Source organism: Microtus pennsylvanicus, chromosome 16, assembly GCF_037038515.1.
Source record: "Microtus pennsylvanicus isolate mMicPen1 chromosome 16, mMicPen1.hap1, whole genome shotgun sequence".
NCBI classification, from domain to species: domain Eukaryota; kingdom Metazoa; phylum Chordata; class Mammalia; order Rodentia; family Cricetidae; genus Microtus; species Microtus pennsylvanicus.
In genome coordinates this window covers 17,518,408-17,535,866 of record NC_134594.1, presented here as the reverse complement: position 1 = coordinate 17,535,866, position 17,459 = coordinate 17,518,408, and the positions used below count along the sequence as shown (strand labels likewise).

At 39.6% G+C, this 17,459-nt stretch overlaps 1 protein-coding gene across 4 annotated transcripts in view; it reads right to left on the bottom strand.

The window, feature by feature from the left end:
- Positions 1-17,459, bottom strand: part of C16H4orf33 (chromosome 16 C4orf33 homolog) — a 62,124-nt gene that overhangs the window by 43,902 nt on the left and 763 nt on the right. For 3 of the 4 annotated variants that reach the window (XR_012908060.1, XR_012908061.1, XM_075950644.1), the window contains exons 2-6: positions 16,509-16,732; positions 10,845-11,025; positions 7,618-7,678; positions 3,707-3,758; positions 3,420-3,619 (exon numbers count right to left, since the gene is read on the bottom strand). Coding sequence is in view for 2 of the 4 variants with exons in the window: in XM_075950644.1 (XP_075806759.1) it covers positions 3,420-3,619; positions 3,707-3,758; positions 7,618-7,678; positions 10,845-11,025 (494 nt within the window). In the remaining 2 variants the exon portion in view is untranslated. The remainder of the gene's footprint in view (positions 1-3,419; positions 3,620-3,706; positions 3,759-7,617; positions 7,679-10,844; positions 11,026-16,508; positions 16,733-17,459) is intronic. The other variant, XM_075950645.1, reaches the window with a different exon arrangement.

Below are 17,459 nucleotides of genomic sequence, written 5' to 3'. Positions count from 1 at the left end.
ATATGACTGAGTACAAGATCTTTAGTAACAAAGAAGAGTTCGTAACACATCTAGCCATATCACAAAACACAGATCCCTATGGCCACCATATTTAGGAAAATGATCATAAATTAATTTGAAGCCATATCAGTTTCTGATGTGGGATTCCCCTCTGTATGTTGTGACTATGTTTTATTACCATTGGTTAATAAGCTGTTTCGGCCAATGGCTTAGCAGAGTAAAGCCGGGTAGGAAATCAGAACAGAGACAGAGAGCAAGAGTTGGCAGAGTCAAGGAGACACCATGTAGCTGCCAAAGGAGGACACACCAGAACCTTAGGAACCTTACCAGTAGGCCACAGCCTTGTGGCAGTACACAGATTGATAGAAATGGGTCAATTTAATGCAAGAGCTAGCTAGGAATATGCTAGAATCAATGGCCAAGCATTGTTGGAATTAATATAGTTTTTGTGTGAGTATTCAGGTCTGAGAAGCCGGGAAACAAATGAGCAGCATCCATCTACAAAAGTGCCCAACGTGGGGCCAACACACATGGTCTGCCACCCATTTCGGGTCCAGGTCCTTGTACACCTGCTCAGGGTTAGGAGGAAAGTAGCTGAGAGCACACCAGCAGCTCAGCACTCTCTGGGTAACCTGCCAGATCGGGTCTGCTGGGTGTGCACAGGCAGGGGAGCATGGTGGATTCCTGCCTCTATACACAGATATCTCTAGGCCATGCAGTGAGCTGCATGGCAGATTTAACTTTTACTCAGACAAAAATGGTTTATATGCTGCATGGTGCTTCCCAGGGTTGAGGCGGTGAGCACGACCCCCGCTCAGAAGTCCCAGAGGTGGCAGTGAACGTACCTCCACCATACTGGAAGGACAAGAGGGGAGGGATGAAGTCAGCATCCAGGGCTGCCACAACCACACTGCTTACTGTTTTAAAATGTTCCTTATCAGAAAAGGATTTCAGATACACAACAGGACCAATTCAGACATAAAAGACTGATGCGGGAGCCCCCTCTGTGTGCTGTGATTTACCATTAATGAATAAAGAAACTGCTTTGGACCTAGAGCAAGGCAGAACTTAGGTAGGCAGAGAAAGCTAGGCTGAATGCTGGGGAAAAAGAAGGGAGGAAAAAGACACTGTGGAGCTGCCACCAGACTCAGACATGCTGAAACTTTGCCAGTAAGCCACTGCCATGTGGCAATACACAGATTACTAGAAATGAGATAAATTAAGATGTAAGAGTTAGCCAATAAGAAGCTAGAGCTAATGGGCCAAGCAGTGATTTAACTAATACAATTTCTTTGTGATTATTTCGAGGGTCTGGGTGACTGGGAAACAAACAAGAAGCCAAGCAGCCAAGTGGCCTGCTGCTACAAAAGACCTCCAAATGAGACACAGTGTGTGTTAAATGTAAGTAGGCTTGGGAGAGAGAGGAAAAAGAGAATAGATAGTTATAAAAAGAAATAAGTCTTTAAAGAGACAGTAAAAGTAATATAAAAGAGTACAGGCAATCATAGATTAAAGTAGTAAAAAAAAATAAGCCACATAAAGATGGAAAATACACAGAGAATCTGGATTATGCGTACTATTGTGTTCTCTTTGAATTTTTTGACTGCAGAGAATCATTTGATTCTGAGGGGTGCTAAGTTAAGCCAACATATTTTAAAAGTATAAATTTGACTTCAAAATTTGATCTAAGCATATGTTACTTCGGAAAAGAGGTTCTGCTTTTGCTTCAACAGAAGATGAGAACCTGTGGTTCCTTCAAGGCTAATGTGGTTTGATGGAGCGAGACTCCCCCAAAAGGTCTCCGTGAACCCTAAAAATACTTCACTCAACAAACAGTAGGAAGCGGTTTGTAGAAAACTACACCCAAATTCCCAAAATGATTGTTTATAAATGTTTGTTTTCATTTAAAGGGAGATATGATATAGAGATGAATACTTTGCATTGGTATGGACTTTGATCCATTGATACAAATTTAAGGTCAATTTTGTTATACTGTGTATATGTATTTCTGCTCTTGTTTAAAGTATTGTGTTTGTGTAGCTCATTTTAAAATGTAACGTATAATTACTTGTAGTCATGTTAGTTAAAGATATAAGATATGTAGAGATCTACTTTAGTTAGACAGATAATCTTCAAATCTTTCAAAGAGCTACAGAATATGGCATTTAAAATATTTTAAGAACTTAGGCTTTTCTCAACAGTGAGACATGTCTGCTTCTGGCAGCTCCAATTACTTCAGAGAGGTTGATGGACATTGAAGAAATGCCACTCAGAGCTTGTTTTCTTCTTCGCAAACCTGGCCTCAACTGCCCCTGCCTCGACCACTGATAAAATGCACAGTGTCCAGACTGGACAAGCAGGATACAAGCAGAAAGACTGCCAAACCTTGCCAAGACAGGGTAAGACAGTTTTTAAAATTTTTCTTGCCTCTAAAAATGATGTCAGTTACTCTAGGTCTTAGCCAAAGTTGGTTGCTCCAACATTGCAAATAATACTGTGGGTGATTTCCCAGGTAGCTGGTTGTCTCTGTCATTTCTTGCCCCTTCTGAAAGTTGCATAATAGCACTTCCTGTTTACTCAAGTAATATTATTTTCTTTCTCAGGCCTTTGATTGGGTTGAAGTCATAGTTAGTTTCTTCTCATGACTTAGTCAAGCCATTTTTAATATAAGACTTAGACTCCTTAGGATAGGATAACTATAGAAACATTTAGCATATATTTCTTGCTTGATGCTGTGCTTGCTGGTTGTAATTCTAATTTTTATATACGTTTTTGCCTCTTCTTTTCCCTGGACAATACTTGATATTTGTTCTTATTGTATATTGTTTTATATTAGGTTTAGAACTCTCTTATTTAGACGAAAGGGGGAGGTGCTATGGAAACTCCTTCATCCAATAGCCTTTAAGATACAGGCTCACTTTGGGCACAGGTTCACATACTATAAATGCAGACCGCAAAGCATGTGCGGGCCTCTTGGCTGCTAAATTTGGTCCCAGTTCCCAGCGCAAGTAGAGAACTACAAATCGCTACTCTTTCTGTGAGTTTACCCCTCGATAAATAAACTTTTGTTATACTCCATTCCGGGTTAGTGTGAAACTCTTTTGTATGCCAACAAGCATCAGTTGATGTGCACTCACTCATTAATATTCTTCTTACATAATCATGAAAGACTAAGTGCTTTGCTGAAAGGAATGAGATAATCTATCATGGTCAAAAGTAGAGGTGAATGAGGGAACACAGGGCCTTTCGTACGTGCCCACGCGTACCATCATCAACTACCAAGTGTCGAGAACTGACTCCCACCAGGTGGCGGTAGCCTTTAGTTCCAGCACTCGGGGGGAAGAAGCAGGCAGGTCTCAGAGTTTGCGGTCACAACAGCTTCTGTAGTTGGAATGTACCTCTACTTATTTTTTACTTACAAATCAGGCTGTTGTCCTTGCTGCAGTTCATGCTGTGGCACGGGGTAAAGGGCTTCATAACTTCTTCTTTTATTTGATCCATGAATTGCAAATGAGTTGAATCTTGTCACATTTGGTGGAAAATAACTCCAAGGAAGAAGAGCTGTGCCTTCCCAGTTGGTCTCTCCTCTGAACACTTTGAATGATAACTCGAGCTCTTTCTAGGAGAGACATAAAAGGCAAGTTCAGACTACCAGGTACACGTGCTGTGCATTAGAGGATTTGGTCCCATATGTTTGTTTACTCACTTTCCAAATATTTCTTCTTCCAGAGAGTAAAAGAACTAAATGTTGTCCATGTCTGTCAAAATTAAGATTCCTCATGAGTGTTAAAGAAAAACAATATTAAGACTATAGCTTTAGGGATCATTTCAATGGTTTGTTACAAGAAAAACAATATTATTTTCTTTACGATTTTCTCTATCTGTAATGTATGTGCTTGTAGCTAAATTTCCAAATAAACAAAAAATGCAATACAATATTGGATAACGATAGGGAGAGCCAGTGTCTCACACTATTTAGAAATGGCAACTTTGGAATTACTGTTTCCTAAACACCTGCTGATAAATCATAACATTTTGCTGGCTAACACTACTTTTCATATTCTTTACCCACTGCACAATTTCACTGGCCCTTGATTTCCATATTCTTTAGATAGGAAATTATATAAAATACTTCATTTGGTTAGATAGCACCATGTATGAAGAAAGAAATAATCATAATTCTTGCGGCTGAAAATAAAAAACAGCTGCAACAACTGAAGCAGCCAAGGAAAGCTAGAGCTGATTTCCAGGCTTTATCTAGCAGTTTAACTAAAGGTTATTTCTGTAGGAAACGTTCTTGAGGTCCATTAGGAAGACAGAAAGCGTACAATATAGATTGGCCAAAACTAGCCAACAAGGCGCAGATTTTAACATATAGCTGTTTCTTCACACTGCTATCCTTGAACAGTCTGCACTGTTTCCCAGCTTCCCACCATTTGTTCAGGCACCAATGCCACATCTCCAAAGAGAAGCACCACAGAGTCTCAAAAGGAAATCCTAATGGGAATGAATAAGTGGGATTATCGAAGTCTTTAAGAAGCAATGGATTGCATGTATTTACGAGAAGTAAATTTTCTGCCTCTGGAAGTCTATCAAACATTTCCACCCAGATGGTCCTTTGTGAGCTTTTGGAGGGAGGATTTTCTGCAATAAAGTACTCTAACAGAAGACAAGTAACGCTTTCCATTTTAAAATCCTCTGATTAATTTTATGTTTTTATGGGGCTTTAGGAAGATCCTAGAATTCGTAAAACTTCTTGCAAATTAAAACAGTGTTCTTCTTGCTGCTTCTCTAGCTCTTAATTAAGCAGGATAGGAATTGACTGCCTGAGGCAGAACCGCGATTCTTGATAATTAACTATTCTGAGGTACACAAACCAAGCTACCCTGAGGATGCTGATTTTAAAAACTTTTATACACAATTGCTACCATGTAGTTTCTTTTTTTTAATATTTATTTATTTATTATGTATACAATATTCTGTCTGTATGTATGCCTGCAGGCCAGAAGAGGGCGCCAGACCCCATTACAGATGGCTGTGAGCCACCATGTGGTTGCTGGGAATTGAACTCAGGAGCTAGGGAAGAGCAGGCAGCACTCTTAACCACTGAGCCATCTCTCCAGCCTCTATCATGTAGTTTCTTAATGAAAAACTATTTTTTTCCATGTATCCAATGTTAGACTGCCACTTCATGAAAATAATCTGATACAATCTAATGAAAGAAAACTGCAGGAGCCAGAACAATGGCTCAGCAGGTAGAGGAGATTGCTGCCAAGCCTGATGTCCTTAGTTCAATTACAAGAACTTGGAAAGAGAGAACTTATTCCTGCACATTGTCCCCTGACCTTCAAATGCTACACATGGTGCACTTATGTATACAAACACATACATACACATATCTAAAATAAATGAATAAGTGCTTTTCAAAAATGTAAGACAAATTTTAAAAACAAATTCTAAGCTTGAAATTGAGAGTTTTGGTAAATCTAAGTTCTTTGTTGTCTTTCAGTCAAATTAAAAATGTTTGTCTTAGCTTTCTCATCTGTGGGGCAAAAGTCAGCACATGATAGCTAAAACTTTTCTATGTTTCTTAATATTTTATAAGAAGTAATCGTAGCTTTAAATAAAACATTTTGCCATGCTAGTTGGAAGATAACATGAAAACATATCTAATTATTCTGATTTGAAAAAATAATAGCAGGCAGCCAGGCGGTGGTGGCACACCTTTAATCCTAGTACTCAGGAGGCAGAGACAGGAGGATCTCTCTGAGTTTGAGGCCAGCCTGGTCTACAGAGCCAGTTCCAGGACAGGCTCAAAAAGCTACACAGAGAAACGCTCTCTTGAAAAACCAAGTAATACTAACAACAACAACAGCGACAATAACTATAGCAGGCTTCATGTGGTAGCGTGCATCTTCATTCACAGCACTTGCAGGCAGAGGCAGGTGAATTCTGTGTACTCCATGCTAGCCAGGGCTGCAAGGTTAGAGCCTGTCTCAGAAAACAATACAAAACAAAACAAAAATCGAATTGCAAATAACTGCATTTTTTCATGTTAGAGTTAGCAAAACAAAATAAAAAAGAAACAACTAACAAATGGGAATCTAAATTTTGTAAAGATTAATTGGTGTTCAATTGTCAGTTTACAAAGGAATAAATATTACTGGACACTGATACTGAGAAATATTTAACTGACATCTAAAATAAATAAGCAATATAGAAACATCTCATGTATTAAAAGCATGCTATAATTTAGATAACAAGTAAATGTAAGTTTCCTTAGTTTACATCTACTGAGGAATAGAAGTCTGTGACCATGTAAATCAAGTTCCCAAGTAAATATTCCCAAATAAGCACAAACGAAGAAATTCCAAGACAGCTGGGTGTAGCAGCCAACACCTTTAATCCCCAAGGGTTCCAGACTGGCCAGAGCTATAGAGTGAAAATGTGTCTGAAGACAATTAATTAATTATAAAAAAATAAAAATAAAAAAATTCCAAAGGTAATATTTTTACCGTGACTCTTGGAAAATTCAGGTACGATTTAAATTAGCTTCTTGGCATTAAATGCAAAAACAATACACTATGTGCTCAAAAGAATGATTGATGACTAAATGAATAAATACATGAATATAGTGCTATATAATACATAAAATTAAAGTTTAATCTTCAAGAATCTAAAAGAAATGTTTCTGTAAGTTAGTAATATCTTTATGTGTCCCATTTTTATTAAAAATAAAATTTTTCATACAATATATTCTGAACACAGTTTCCTCTATCTCCTGGTAGATTCTCCCCCACCCATCTAACACCACAACTTCTTTCTCTCTTTCTTCAGGAAACAAACAGGCACATAAAAAAGTCAGACCAGAATAAACATGTGTGCACATGAGCACAAGCTCACACAACACGCTCAGAGACACGCATATGAACAAAAACAAAACCCATAAAAACACAAAATTAGAAACCATAACACACAAGCAAAAGACAAGTAAGATTTTAAAAAAAAATGCCCTCAAAAAGCAATAGGAGACCAAAAAAAAAAGCCTACAAAAATACCATTGAATTTGCTTTGTGTGAGCCACTGCTGAGCCTGGGGACTGCCCTTAAGTGTAGTTTGTGTGCCCACTGAGATTCCACTGAAGAAAACTAATTTTTCCATTGCATGTGGTTGTGAATTAGAGATAATGTCTTTGTTAGGGATCAGAAATCTCCCTTTACTTCTAAATAGCTAATATATCACGGTGCAAACATATGAAGTAATGATTTATTCATAGTAATTTTTTCTACTTTTAAGAAAATTATCAAGTTTATTACAAAATCATTTATATCAATAAACCAAAAAAAATCACATCAACATAATACATTCAATTATATATATATATATTATATATATGTGTGTGTGTATGTGTGTGTGTAAAATATATATTCTAAACATAAATTCTGAAGGTATGCATTGCACAAGACAGCAAAAAACAAGATTTAAAACTGACTCCAGTTAATATGACCTCTACTTAGCTGAACCTAGTGAGCTTTACTACAACCATAGTATTTATAACTAGAAAACAAGCATGTTCATGTTATTCAGTAAGAGTTAAAATAAACAGTTTATACTTACGGACAAAGTTCAACTTCTAAATACTGCTCAGTTGTATCATTCAAGAAAAATGCTTCCACAACTTATGAAAATAGACAGAACATGGGAAATTTTATTTTGCTTACATAGTAAATAATTTATTCCTTTCTAATATAAAGTGAATTACTAAGTTTTTTAAATCATCATACTACTGCGGGTAGGAAATACAAAGCCTAGTGATAGTGAGAGCACAGGGAAGTGAACATGTCTGCACAGAGGGACTCAGGCCTAGTGATAGTGAGAGCACAGGGAAGTGAACATGTCTGCACAGATGGACTCAGGCCTAGTGATAGTGAGAGCACAGGGAAGTGAACATGTCTGCACAGATGGACTCGGGCCTAGTGATAGTGAGAGCACAGGGAAGTGAACATGTCTGCACAGAGGGACTCAGGCCTAGTGATAGTGAGAGCACAGGGAAGTGAACATGTCTGCACAGAGGGACTCAGGCCTAGTGATAGTGAGAGCACAGGGAAGTGAACATGTCTGCACAGATGGACTCAGACCTAGTGATAGTGAGAGCACAGGGAAGTGAACATGTCTGCACAGATGGACTCAGGCCTAGTGATAGTGAGAGCACAGGGAAGTGAACATGTCTGCACAGAGGGACTCAGGCCTAGTGATAGTGAGAGCACAGGGAAGTGAACATGTCTGCACAGATGGACTCAGGCCTAGTGATAGTGAGAGCACAGGGAAGTGAACATGTCTGCACAGATGGACTCGGGCCTAGTGATAGTGAGAGCACAGGGAAGTGAACATGTCTGCACAGATGGACTCAGGCCTAGTGATAGTGAGAGCACAGGGAAGTGAACATGTCTGCACAGATGGACTCAGGCCTAGTGATAGTGAGAGCACAGGGAAGTGAACATGTCTGCACAGATGGACTCGGGCCTAGTGATAGTGAGAGCACAGGGAAGTGAACATGTCTGCACAGATGGACTCAGACCTAGTGATAGTGAGAGCACAGGGAAGTGAACATGTCTGCACAGATGGACTCAGACCTAGTGATAGTGAGAGCACAGGGAAGTGAACATGTCTGCACAGATGGACTCAGACCTAGTGATAGTGAGAGCACAGGGAAGTGAACATGTCTGCACAGAGGGACTCAGGCCTAGTGATAGTGAGAGCACAGGGAAGTGAACATGTCTGCACAGATGGACTCAGGCCTAGTGATAGTGAGAGCACAGGGAAGTGAACATGTCTGCACAGATGGACTCGGGCCTAGTGATAGTGAGAGCACAGGGAAGTGAACATGTCTGCACAGATGGACTCAGGCCTAGTGATAGTGAGAGCACAGGGAAGTGAACATGTCTGCACAGATGGACTCAGGCCTAGTGATAGTGAGAGCACAGGGAAGTGAACATGTCTGCACAGATGGACTCAGGCCTAGTGATAGTGAGAGCACAGGGAAGTGAACATGTCTGCACAGATGGACTCAGGCCTAGTGATAGTGAGAGCACAGGGAAGTGAACATGTCTGCACAGATGGACTCGGGCCTAGTGATAGTGAGAGCACAGGGAAGTGAACATGTCTGCACAGATGGACTCGGGCCTAGTGATAGTGAGACCACAGGGAAGTGAACATGTCTGCACAGATGGACTCAGGCCCAGTTATCTTCCTCTTGGAATTTATTTCAAGGAAATAAATCAGACAATTAGAAAAAGAAGTTACGCACACTTCTACCCATCATGGTATGACTCAAAAAAGTAGAAATGATACATCTCTTCTTACACAAAAAATATTTTCTGGTACATAAATAGGCCACTATTATTCAGCAAAACTGATTGGGTATGTTACAGAATGCATACATTTCATGTAATGGAATACAATGGTGCCATGAAAATCAAAGACAGTGAAATATGTATTGGCATGACAAGACTCCCATGTTATTTTCAGGCTTGTTATAGAGCAGTAACTCAATGTATGAGCCAATGAACTGAATGCACATGAGATTTAAGCATGTGTATGTGTGTGCATGTGTGTACCAGTGACTACCTGTCTACAACATCACAACAGATATGAAGAGTGGTGGGGATACTGTTGTAGCTGCAGGCAAAGTGCTTACTACCCAGCCCGAGGACCTGGGTTAGTGCCCCAGAATCCACACAGTAGGTGGAGACAACCAACTCCCACAAGTCCCCTGACCTCCGCAAACATGGAAATGGTTTTTTAAACTAATTTTTTAAAACTAACTAAAAAATACTGGTTTATTTTTAAGTGGTGATTTTTATTATTAATTTCAGGGGTTTTTGAGCATTAGCTGTTTTAAAAATTAGTTGATTGTGGATGAAGTGCCTCTTTCTTGTAAATAGTTACAACTGCATAAAATATATGAAGGGAAACCCAAGTCCTTTTCTTTCTACGTTAGTCTAAAACTTGCCAGATTTTTCCTATGCTTCTATAAATGATCTTACCTCTTAAGATATTTAAAAATAAATATGAAATCATACTTAAGTACAATTTGCTTTTTTTGCATTAAAAACTTTAAATTTTCATTTAGAGAAGTAACAGATCACTCTGGCTTCAAAGAGAAACATGGACTTAGGAAAAGAGTTTACTTAGAAGAAAGGCTCTCTGCTAACCAAGTAAATAAATGCCAATACACTGAGTGAGAAATCTTGGGGTAAATTCTCAATTTCTCTGTAATGCAGTGTTTTATATCTATGGGGATGGCATCAAGAACAGTATTTCAGAAAGAACCCTGCGGTTTGATGAGGATATAGTACAAGAAGGTCGGATAACAAACCTGAAAGCATTTAATTTCCTGGAATGTCTTCTGGCCTTAATTTGATATGTGAGATTACTTGACAGCAGAAAGTAAATATTAAATCTCATGCTGACAGTGTTTCTCCAGTAAGTACCACACCCTAAAATTCCCATTAAGGAGGCTTGTAAGGTAAAGATGGTGATTTAAATAGTCTTAAAAGACAGAACATGATCTCTTTTTAGAGAACATGATGTAAGAAAGGAAGGAAATGTAGCAGCAATACAAGCATCTGGATTTGGGATTGCCATTTTCCTCTGCTCTGTTTATATGCTGGAGCCCCGCTGTAATGGGTGCAAAGTCAGAATGACAGATGGTCAAGATCAGGAACTGAACGTCAGTTGTTCAAAAGCACATTACTTCCTAACAGCGAGATAAAATAATAGCTCTCTGAGAGGTTATTAGAAAAAGATTTATGTTTCTAATAAAATACAATACTTCTGCCTACCTTCATAATTCCACAGTTCACTGAAAGGCTTTCCTGGTTCTCCAAGAGGAGCTGGAGGATCATTGAAAAATGGAGCACTAACCTCCATCTTCACGCCCTTGTCCCCTGGGCTCAGCTTGATACACACTGGCTCATGCTTCACTGGAAAACCATCCCAAGTGTTTTCAATTTTAAATTCCATCTGAAGAAGCAAATTAAAACAAACTTGTTAACAACATATAGCACTGCCCTTTACTTGAAAATTGCAATGCCAAACAAGAGACAGTTAGGCAATAGAATGACAAGAACAGGATCCTAGGAGTCATAAGGCCATCTGGGTTGTGACAAATCATGGAGCCAAGAAGATTTATGACTTTTAATCTTGATGTTGCTGTTTATTTGTGGTATGCAAAAGTCATTGTAAAATGTTATGACTAAGTTCACTGCAAAAATTGTAAATGTACTTAACTATGTGAGCTTACATATTTTCCATATTTAGCCAAGATTAATCCTTTGTGTAAAAATAAACATATCCATCTCATTAGTATACAACTTTGTTTTTTAAGATGGCAACATTATATGTGTGTATATCAATTATCTGTAAATGTCATTCCATTTTCTTAGCATTTATTATTGTACAATTGATGGGTTTTATTATGACGTTTCATACATGTATATATTATATGCTGATCATCTTCAATTTCCTGCTCTATATCTTGTTCTCCCCTCAGTGCTCCCCTTCTTCTACTTTCAAGCCCTTATTCTACCTTCATGTATTATCTCTCTTGTTTTCTTCTTCTTTCTCTCTTGTTTTCTTTTTCTTTAATCATTGATACATTAATGCATACATATTAATATATAAATCCTACCTGCTGAGTCTATTTAGTGTTGCTTATATATTCATACATGTTTTTAGGGCTCACTACTTGGTACTGAATAACCAAGTAGGGAGTTTATCCCTGAGGAAGATGACTCTTCCTCTCTTGGCAGTCATTGATTGCCTGTAGCTCTTCAAAGGAATCAAACTGAAGATTCAAACATCAATCTACATACCAGTGAACACCTGATTTTTTGATAAAGAAGCCAGAAATACAGATTGGAAAAAAGCAAGCATCTTCAACAAAAGAGAAATGTAAACATGAAACCAGCCACACAACCTTTGATCTACAATGATATCCTCCCTGTCAGATATGCTAGGGCAATGGTAGCACAAAGCTGGAGGCAGTGACCAATATGTGATTTGACTTAAGGCCCACTTCATGTGATGGAACACATACCTGACCCTGCTTGGGTGGCCAAGAACAAGATACCAATAGGCTATGGACCAAAGAACAAACCAAATACTACAAGAAATACAGTGACTCCTACAACATTCTACTATACTCATAGATCAGTGCCTCACTCAGCCATCACCAGAAAACCTTCCACTTGTAGTAGATGGGAACAAACAGACTCAAGGTTGGACAATATGCAAAGAGTGAGAGCTCTTGGAACATCCAGTCTAAAAGGGATGTCTCCAACAAACCTTTTCCCTCAGAGTTAGGGAACTTTATGGAAGTGGAAGCAAAATATTGTAAGAGCCAGTGAGGGTGGAATGCACCAAGGAAACAAAGCCTCCAAGATACAACAGGGACTGATGCTCACATAAATTCAGAGACAGTGGCAACATGCACAGATTCAAGCTGGATAAGGTACCAGCTCTGAGATGAGGTAGTGGACATGATCTCACATCCCTAACCAAAAACCAACTGACAACTGCTCAGAAAGGAAAAATTAGTTTTCTCCATTGGTGTTTCACTGAGCATGCAAACCACTCTCAAGGACAGACCGCATGTCCAGTAGTAGATGACCAACTCAAAATGAACCTAACGGTATTTGGGAAGGTGTGTGTGTGTGTGTGTGTGTGTGCGCTTCTCAAACTTCTTATTTGTTGTTGTTGTTTATCCTTGTTTTTCTATTCTGTTTTTTATTGTTATTGGTTTTTGGTTTTGGTTTGTTTGCCTGCTTGTTTTCTAAAGAGAGAGAGAAAAAAGGGATGGAGCTGGATGGGTAGGGAGGTGGGGAGGATCTGGGAGGAGATGAGGGAGGGGAAACTGTGATCAGAATATATTATACAGAAAAAAATCTATTTTCTAACTACATTGTATAATCTTGCTGACTTCTTAACAATCTGAAGATAACATAAGCTCACAGACAACTAAACCTCCTCTCATCTCCCTTAGCCACTTCCTAAGACCTTACTGTCTTTCTGTTTCTTTGCACATAGAACAATGACATAGACATCTTAATTATCCATGGTCCTCCTCACCTGGTGTAACCCTCCCTGCCATTCTCTATTACACTGCACTGGTCCAGTCTGATCCACACAACTAATACATATGTATTTATTACCTCGAGTCTAAGTGAGAATGCTTGAAGTAGGAGCTATTTATATGTCAAGTGAATACTGCTCTGATGTCTACAACTTAAATTCTGAGTGTACACTTTTAAGCAGAAGAAACACACTGTGCCAGTTACATCGATATCTTGTTAAAAAGCTATGTATTAATAAGGCATCTAAATCACACCCTTAAGGAAAAGAGATAGAAAGATTGCAAGAGCCAGAAGTCACAAATACAGGAGCAAACCAATGTGTTCTGGACATGATGGGACTGCTGTAATTATGAACTCATAGTAGCTATGGCTGTGTGCACAAGACCTGTACAAGATCAACTCTAGTGATATTTTGTTTGTAATATAACAAATAAAGCTTGCCTAAAGATCAGAATGTAGAGTTAAGCCACTAGTTAGCAGTGGTGGCTCACACCTTTCATCCCAGCACTCAGGAGACAGACAGACAGATCTCTGTGAGTTCAAGGCCACCCTGGGCTACACAAGATTGAATCTATCTAAAAGAAATACAGAGCTCACACAAAGGTGATTCAGTGCTCTGGATCACAAGCCTTTAACCCCAGCACTACGGAGGTGGAGACAGGAGTGATATGGCTGGGCAGAGAGAGGAATATAAGACGGGAGGAGACAAGAGTTCAGATGCGGTCTGAGGATTCAGTCTGAGCAATCAGTCTGAGGATTCATAGAGACAGGATCGCCCCTTTGGTCTGAGCATTGGTAGAGGTAAAACCTCTACCAGCTGGCAGCTCTGCTTCTCTGATCCTTCACCTTTCACCCCCTAATATCTGACTCCAGGTTTTTATTATTAAGAACAATTAGAAATCATTCTACAATCAACACATACAATATTTCAGCATGAAGGAGATAGGGACTCAAATGCCCCCAACCCCTAGCTGAGGAGCAATTGACAGCTGATGGCTTCTGGGAGAAGAGCTAGTTTTCTTTAAGGATGTGGCTCCTGGTACATTGATCCAGATCCAGTCATGACCCCATACGCATGAGTATATTAGAACCACAAACCAGATGCAGTGATTATTTGGGGGAAAAAAAGAAGGACATCAAGTTAGAAGGGGCCCAAGAGGCAGGAGTGGCTCTAGGAAGAGTTAGGGGGAGGAGTATGACCAAATTCATTATATGTGTATATAACATTCTTAAAGAATAAAGAAATATTATGAAATATGCATGTATCAGTACAAACATATTAATTATAGGCATGTGTTATATATAATGTATATGTGTAAATATGTGAACGGCCTTTAATGTATACATGTATATATGGAAACAGCTGTAAGTGTGGCTCCTATGTAACATTCAGAAAGGAGACAAAGAATAATACTAAGGGAAGAGATAAGACAGATGCCGGCAAAAGGACACATGAGTCATCCAAGAATATAAACACTCCTTATTTTTCTAGCCTAAGCTGTCATAGGGGTGTGTGTGTGTGTGTGTGTGTGGTAGAGAAATGCATAAAAATGTAATAGACAGTGAAGGAGTAAAACCTTGAATGAAGGTCCATGGCTTTGGAATGGCCGCTCCAACAGTCTGAAGTTTACTACACTGCAGTGTAAAGACAGGGAGTGTGGGTCTGTGTGTTTGAGCTGCTGCCTCCTTTTGAGTTCATGACAGTAAGAAATTATAAATGAATAATTTAAGAATATGTTAGAGTCCACTTTAAGGATAAATCTCTTAATGCTTAACGAGCACTATGATGAAACATTTACAGAGTCAGAATTAATCTTACTAGACATTCACCATCCACTCCAGTCTCACTAGGTGATCACCATCCACTCCAGTCTCACTAGGTGATCACCATCCACTCCAGTCTCACTAGGTGATCACCATCCACTCCACAGTCTCACTAGATGATCACCATCCACTCCAGTCTCACTAGATGATCACCATCCACTCCACAGTCTCACTAGATGATCACCATCCACTCCACAGTCTCACTAGATGATCACCATCCACTCCACAGTCTCACTAGATGATCACCATCCACTCCACAGTCTCACTAGATGATCACCATCCACTCCACAGTCTCACTAGATGATCACCATCCACTCCACAGTCTCACTAGATGATCACCATCCACTCCAGTCTCACTAGATGATCACCATCCACTCCACAGTCTCACTAGATGATCACCATCCACTCCACAGTCTCACTAGATGATCACCATCCACTCCACAGTCTCACTAGATGATCACCATCCACTCCACAGTCTCACTAGATGATCACCATCCACTCCACAGTCTCACTAGATGATCACCATCCACTCCACAGTCTCACTAGATGATCACCATCCACTCCACAGTCTCACTAGATGATCACCATCCACTCCAGTCTCACTAGATGATCACCATCCACTCCACAGTCTCACTAGATGATCACCATCCACTCCACAGTCTCACTAGATGATCACCATCCACTCCACAGTCTCACTAGATGATCACCATCCACTCCACAGTCTCACTAGATGATCACCATCCACTCCACAGTCTCACTAGATGATCACCATCCACTCCACAGTCTCACTAGATGATCACCATCCACTCCACAGTCTCACTAGATGATCACCATCCACTCCACAGTCTCACTAGATGATCACCATCCACTCCACAGTCTTACTAGATGATCACCATCCACTCCAGTCTCACTAGGTGATCACCATCCACTCCACAGTCTCACTAGATGATCACCATCCACTCCACAGTCTCACTAGATGATCACCATCCACTCCACAGTCTCACTAGATGATCACCATCCACTCCACAGTCTCACTAGATGATCACCATCCACTCCACAGTCTCACTAGATGATCACCATCCACTCCACAGTCTCACTAGATGATCACCATCCTCCAGTCTCACTATCAGCTGCTTTGGCTTTCTTAAAACAATGTTGTTAACCTGTAGTTTTCACTTTTAGTTCATCTTCTTCAATTGACACTTTAAAATTCAATTGTTTTAACTTCTATACATGAAAATGAAGAGTGGTACATTCATTTAGAAGACAAAAAAAAACTTAAAACCTTAAAAGAAAGGTTTTAAAGAATGTTTTTCTATAAAACAATCTCCAAGAAAAATTCCAAGTTCCTTTATTTACAAAAATAAAATCCCTTTCCTACAGCACATACTTCTTTTTGGTTTGCATGCTGCACTGCAGCACACACTTCTAAAAGAAATGGAGAAATAAGTGAAGTCAGAGGAAGCCATGCCAGCTGGAGGCGGGGGAAGAAAACTGTCTTCAGTACCAGCGTCTGACAGACTTTAAAGAGAAGATGAGAGGACTTACCAAGAGCACAGGCGTGGAGTCTCTTCCTTCTAGCTCAGCTGTGGTCTCTGGCCTAGGTTGTAGAGGAGGACCTCCTCTTAAGTTCCACCCAGCACACGTTCTAGGAGAAGAGACTTGGAGTTCTGGAACTGACAAACCCGTGTTTTCAGGGAAAATGTTTCGAGGTCATACAATCGCACATTCGAAGGCTTTTAATCATACCATTCATGTCTGGGAGTTTACTTCTATTATTTTGAGAGGGAAGGATAGTTCAGCATTACGAACAATAAACACATTTGAAATTGAACTGTAAACCACTGAGATTGTAATAAAATATGTAACATAGCAATCTATTTATTTCAACTGCTCTTTGAGGAGAGGCAGTGAGAAGTTCCATCAGAAAGTATTCCACACTGAAGAGGTGGAGCCTGTACAATCAGTGTAAGTTATTATGTTAAGTTTATGACCACTGAAAACAAGACCAGGTTCAATCTTCCCTTCTTCAAAGTTAATTTAAACCCTTGTATGACTGCTACAGACATACACACATTTTAAAGCTAGTCACTTCAGAGGAACGAGGCAAACACTGTTTATGGTATTTTATGATTACTTCTTAAGTCATCCAACTGAAAGCCCAACACAACTTCACCCAGAACATACTTTTGTTTTTTGTGTGTCCCTGTGGGAGAGTGTGTTTGCACCTGTGTACAGACTGAGATTGAGGTGGGGATGTCATTCTCAAATGCTGTTTACCTTTTTTTTTTTTTTAAAAAAAAAAAAACTATTTCCACCAGGTATTTTTCTCACCGAAAAATCTTATTAACATACCTGACCTTACTTTTTGAGTGTCTCGCTACCCTGGAATATTTCGATTTGTCTAGGCTGCTGGCGAGAGAGCACCCCTTTTCCTTCAGCCTTTTGTCTGCACCTCCCTAGTACTGGTATTAAAGGCATACAGGGCCCTGCCTAGCT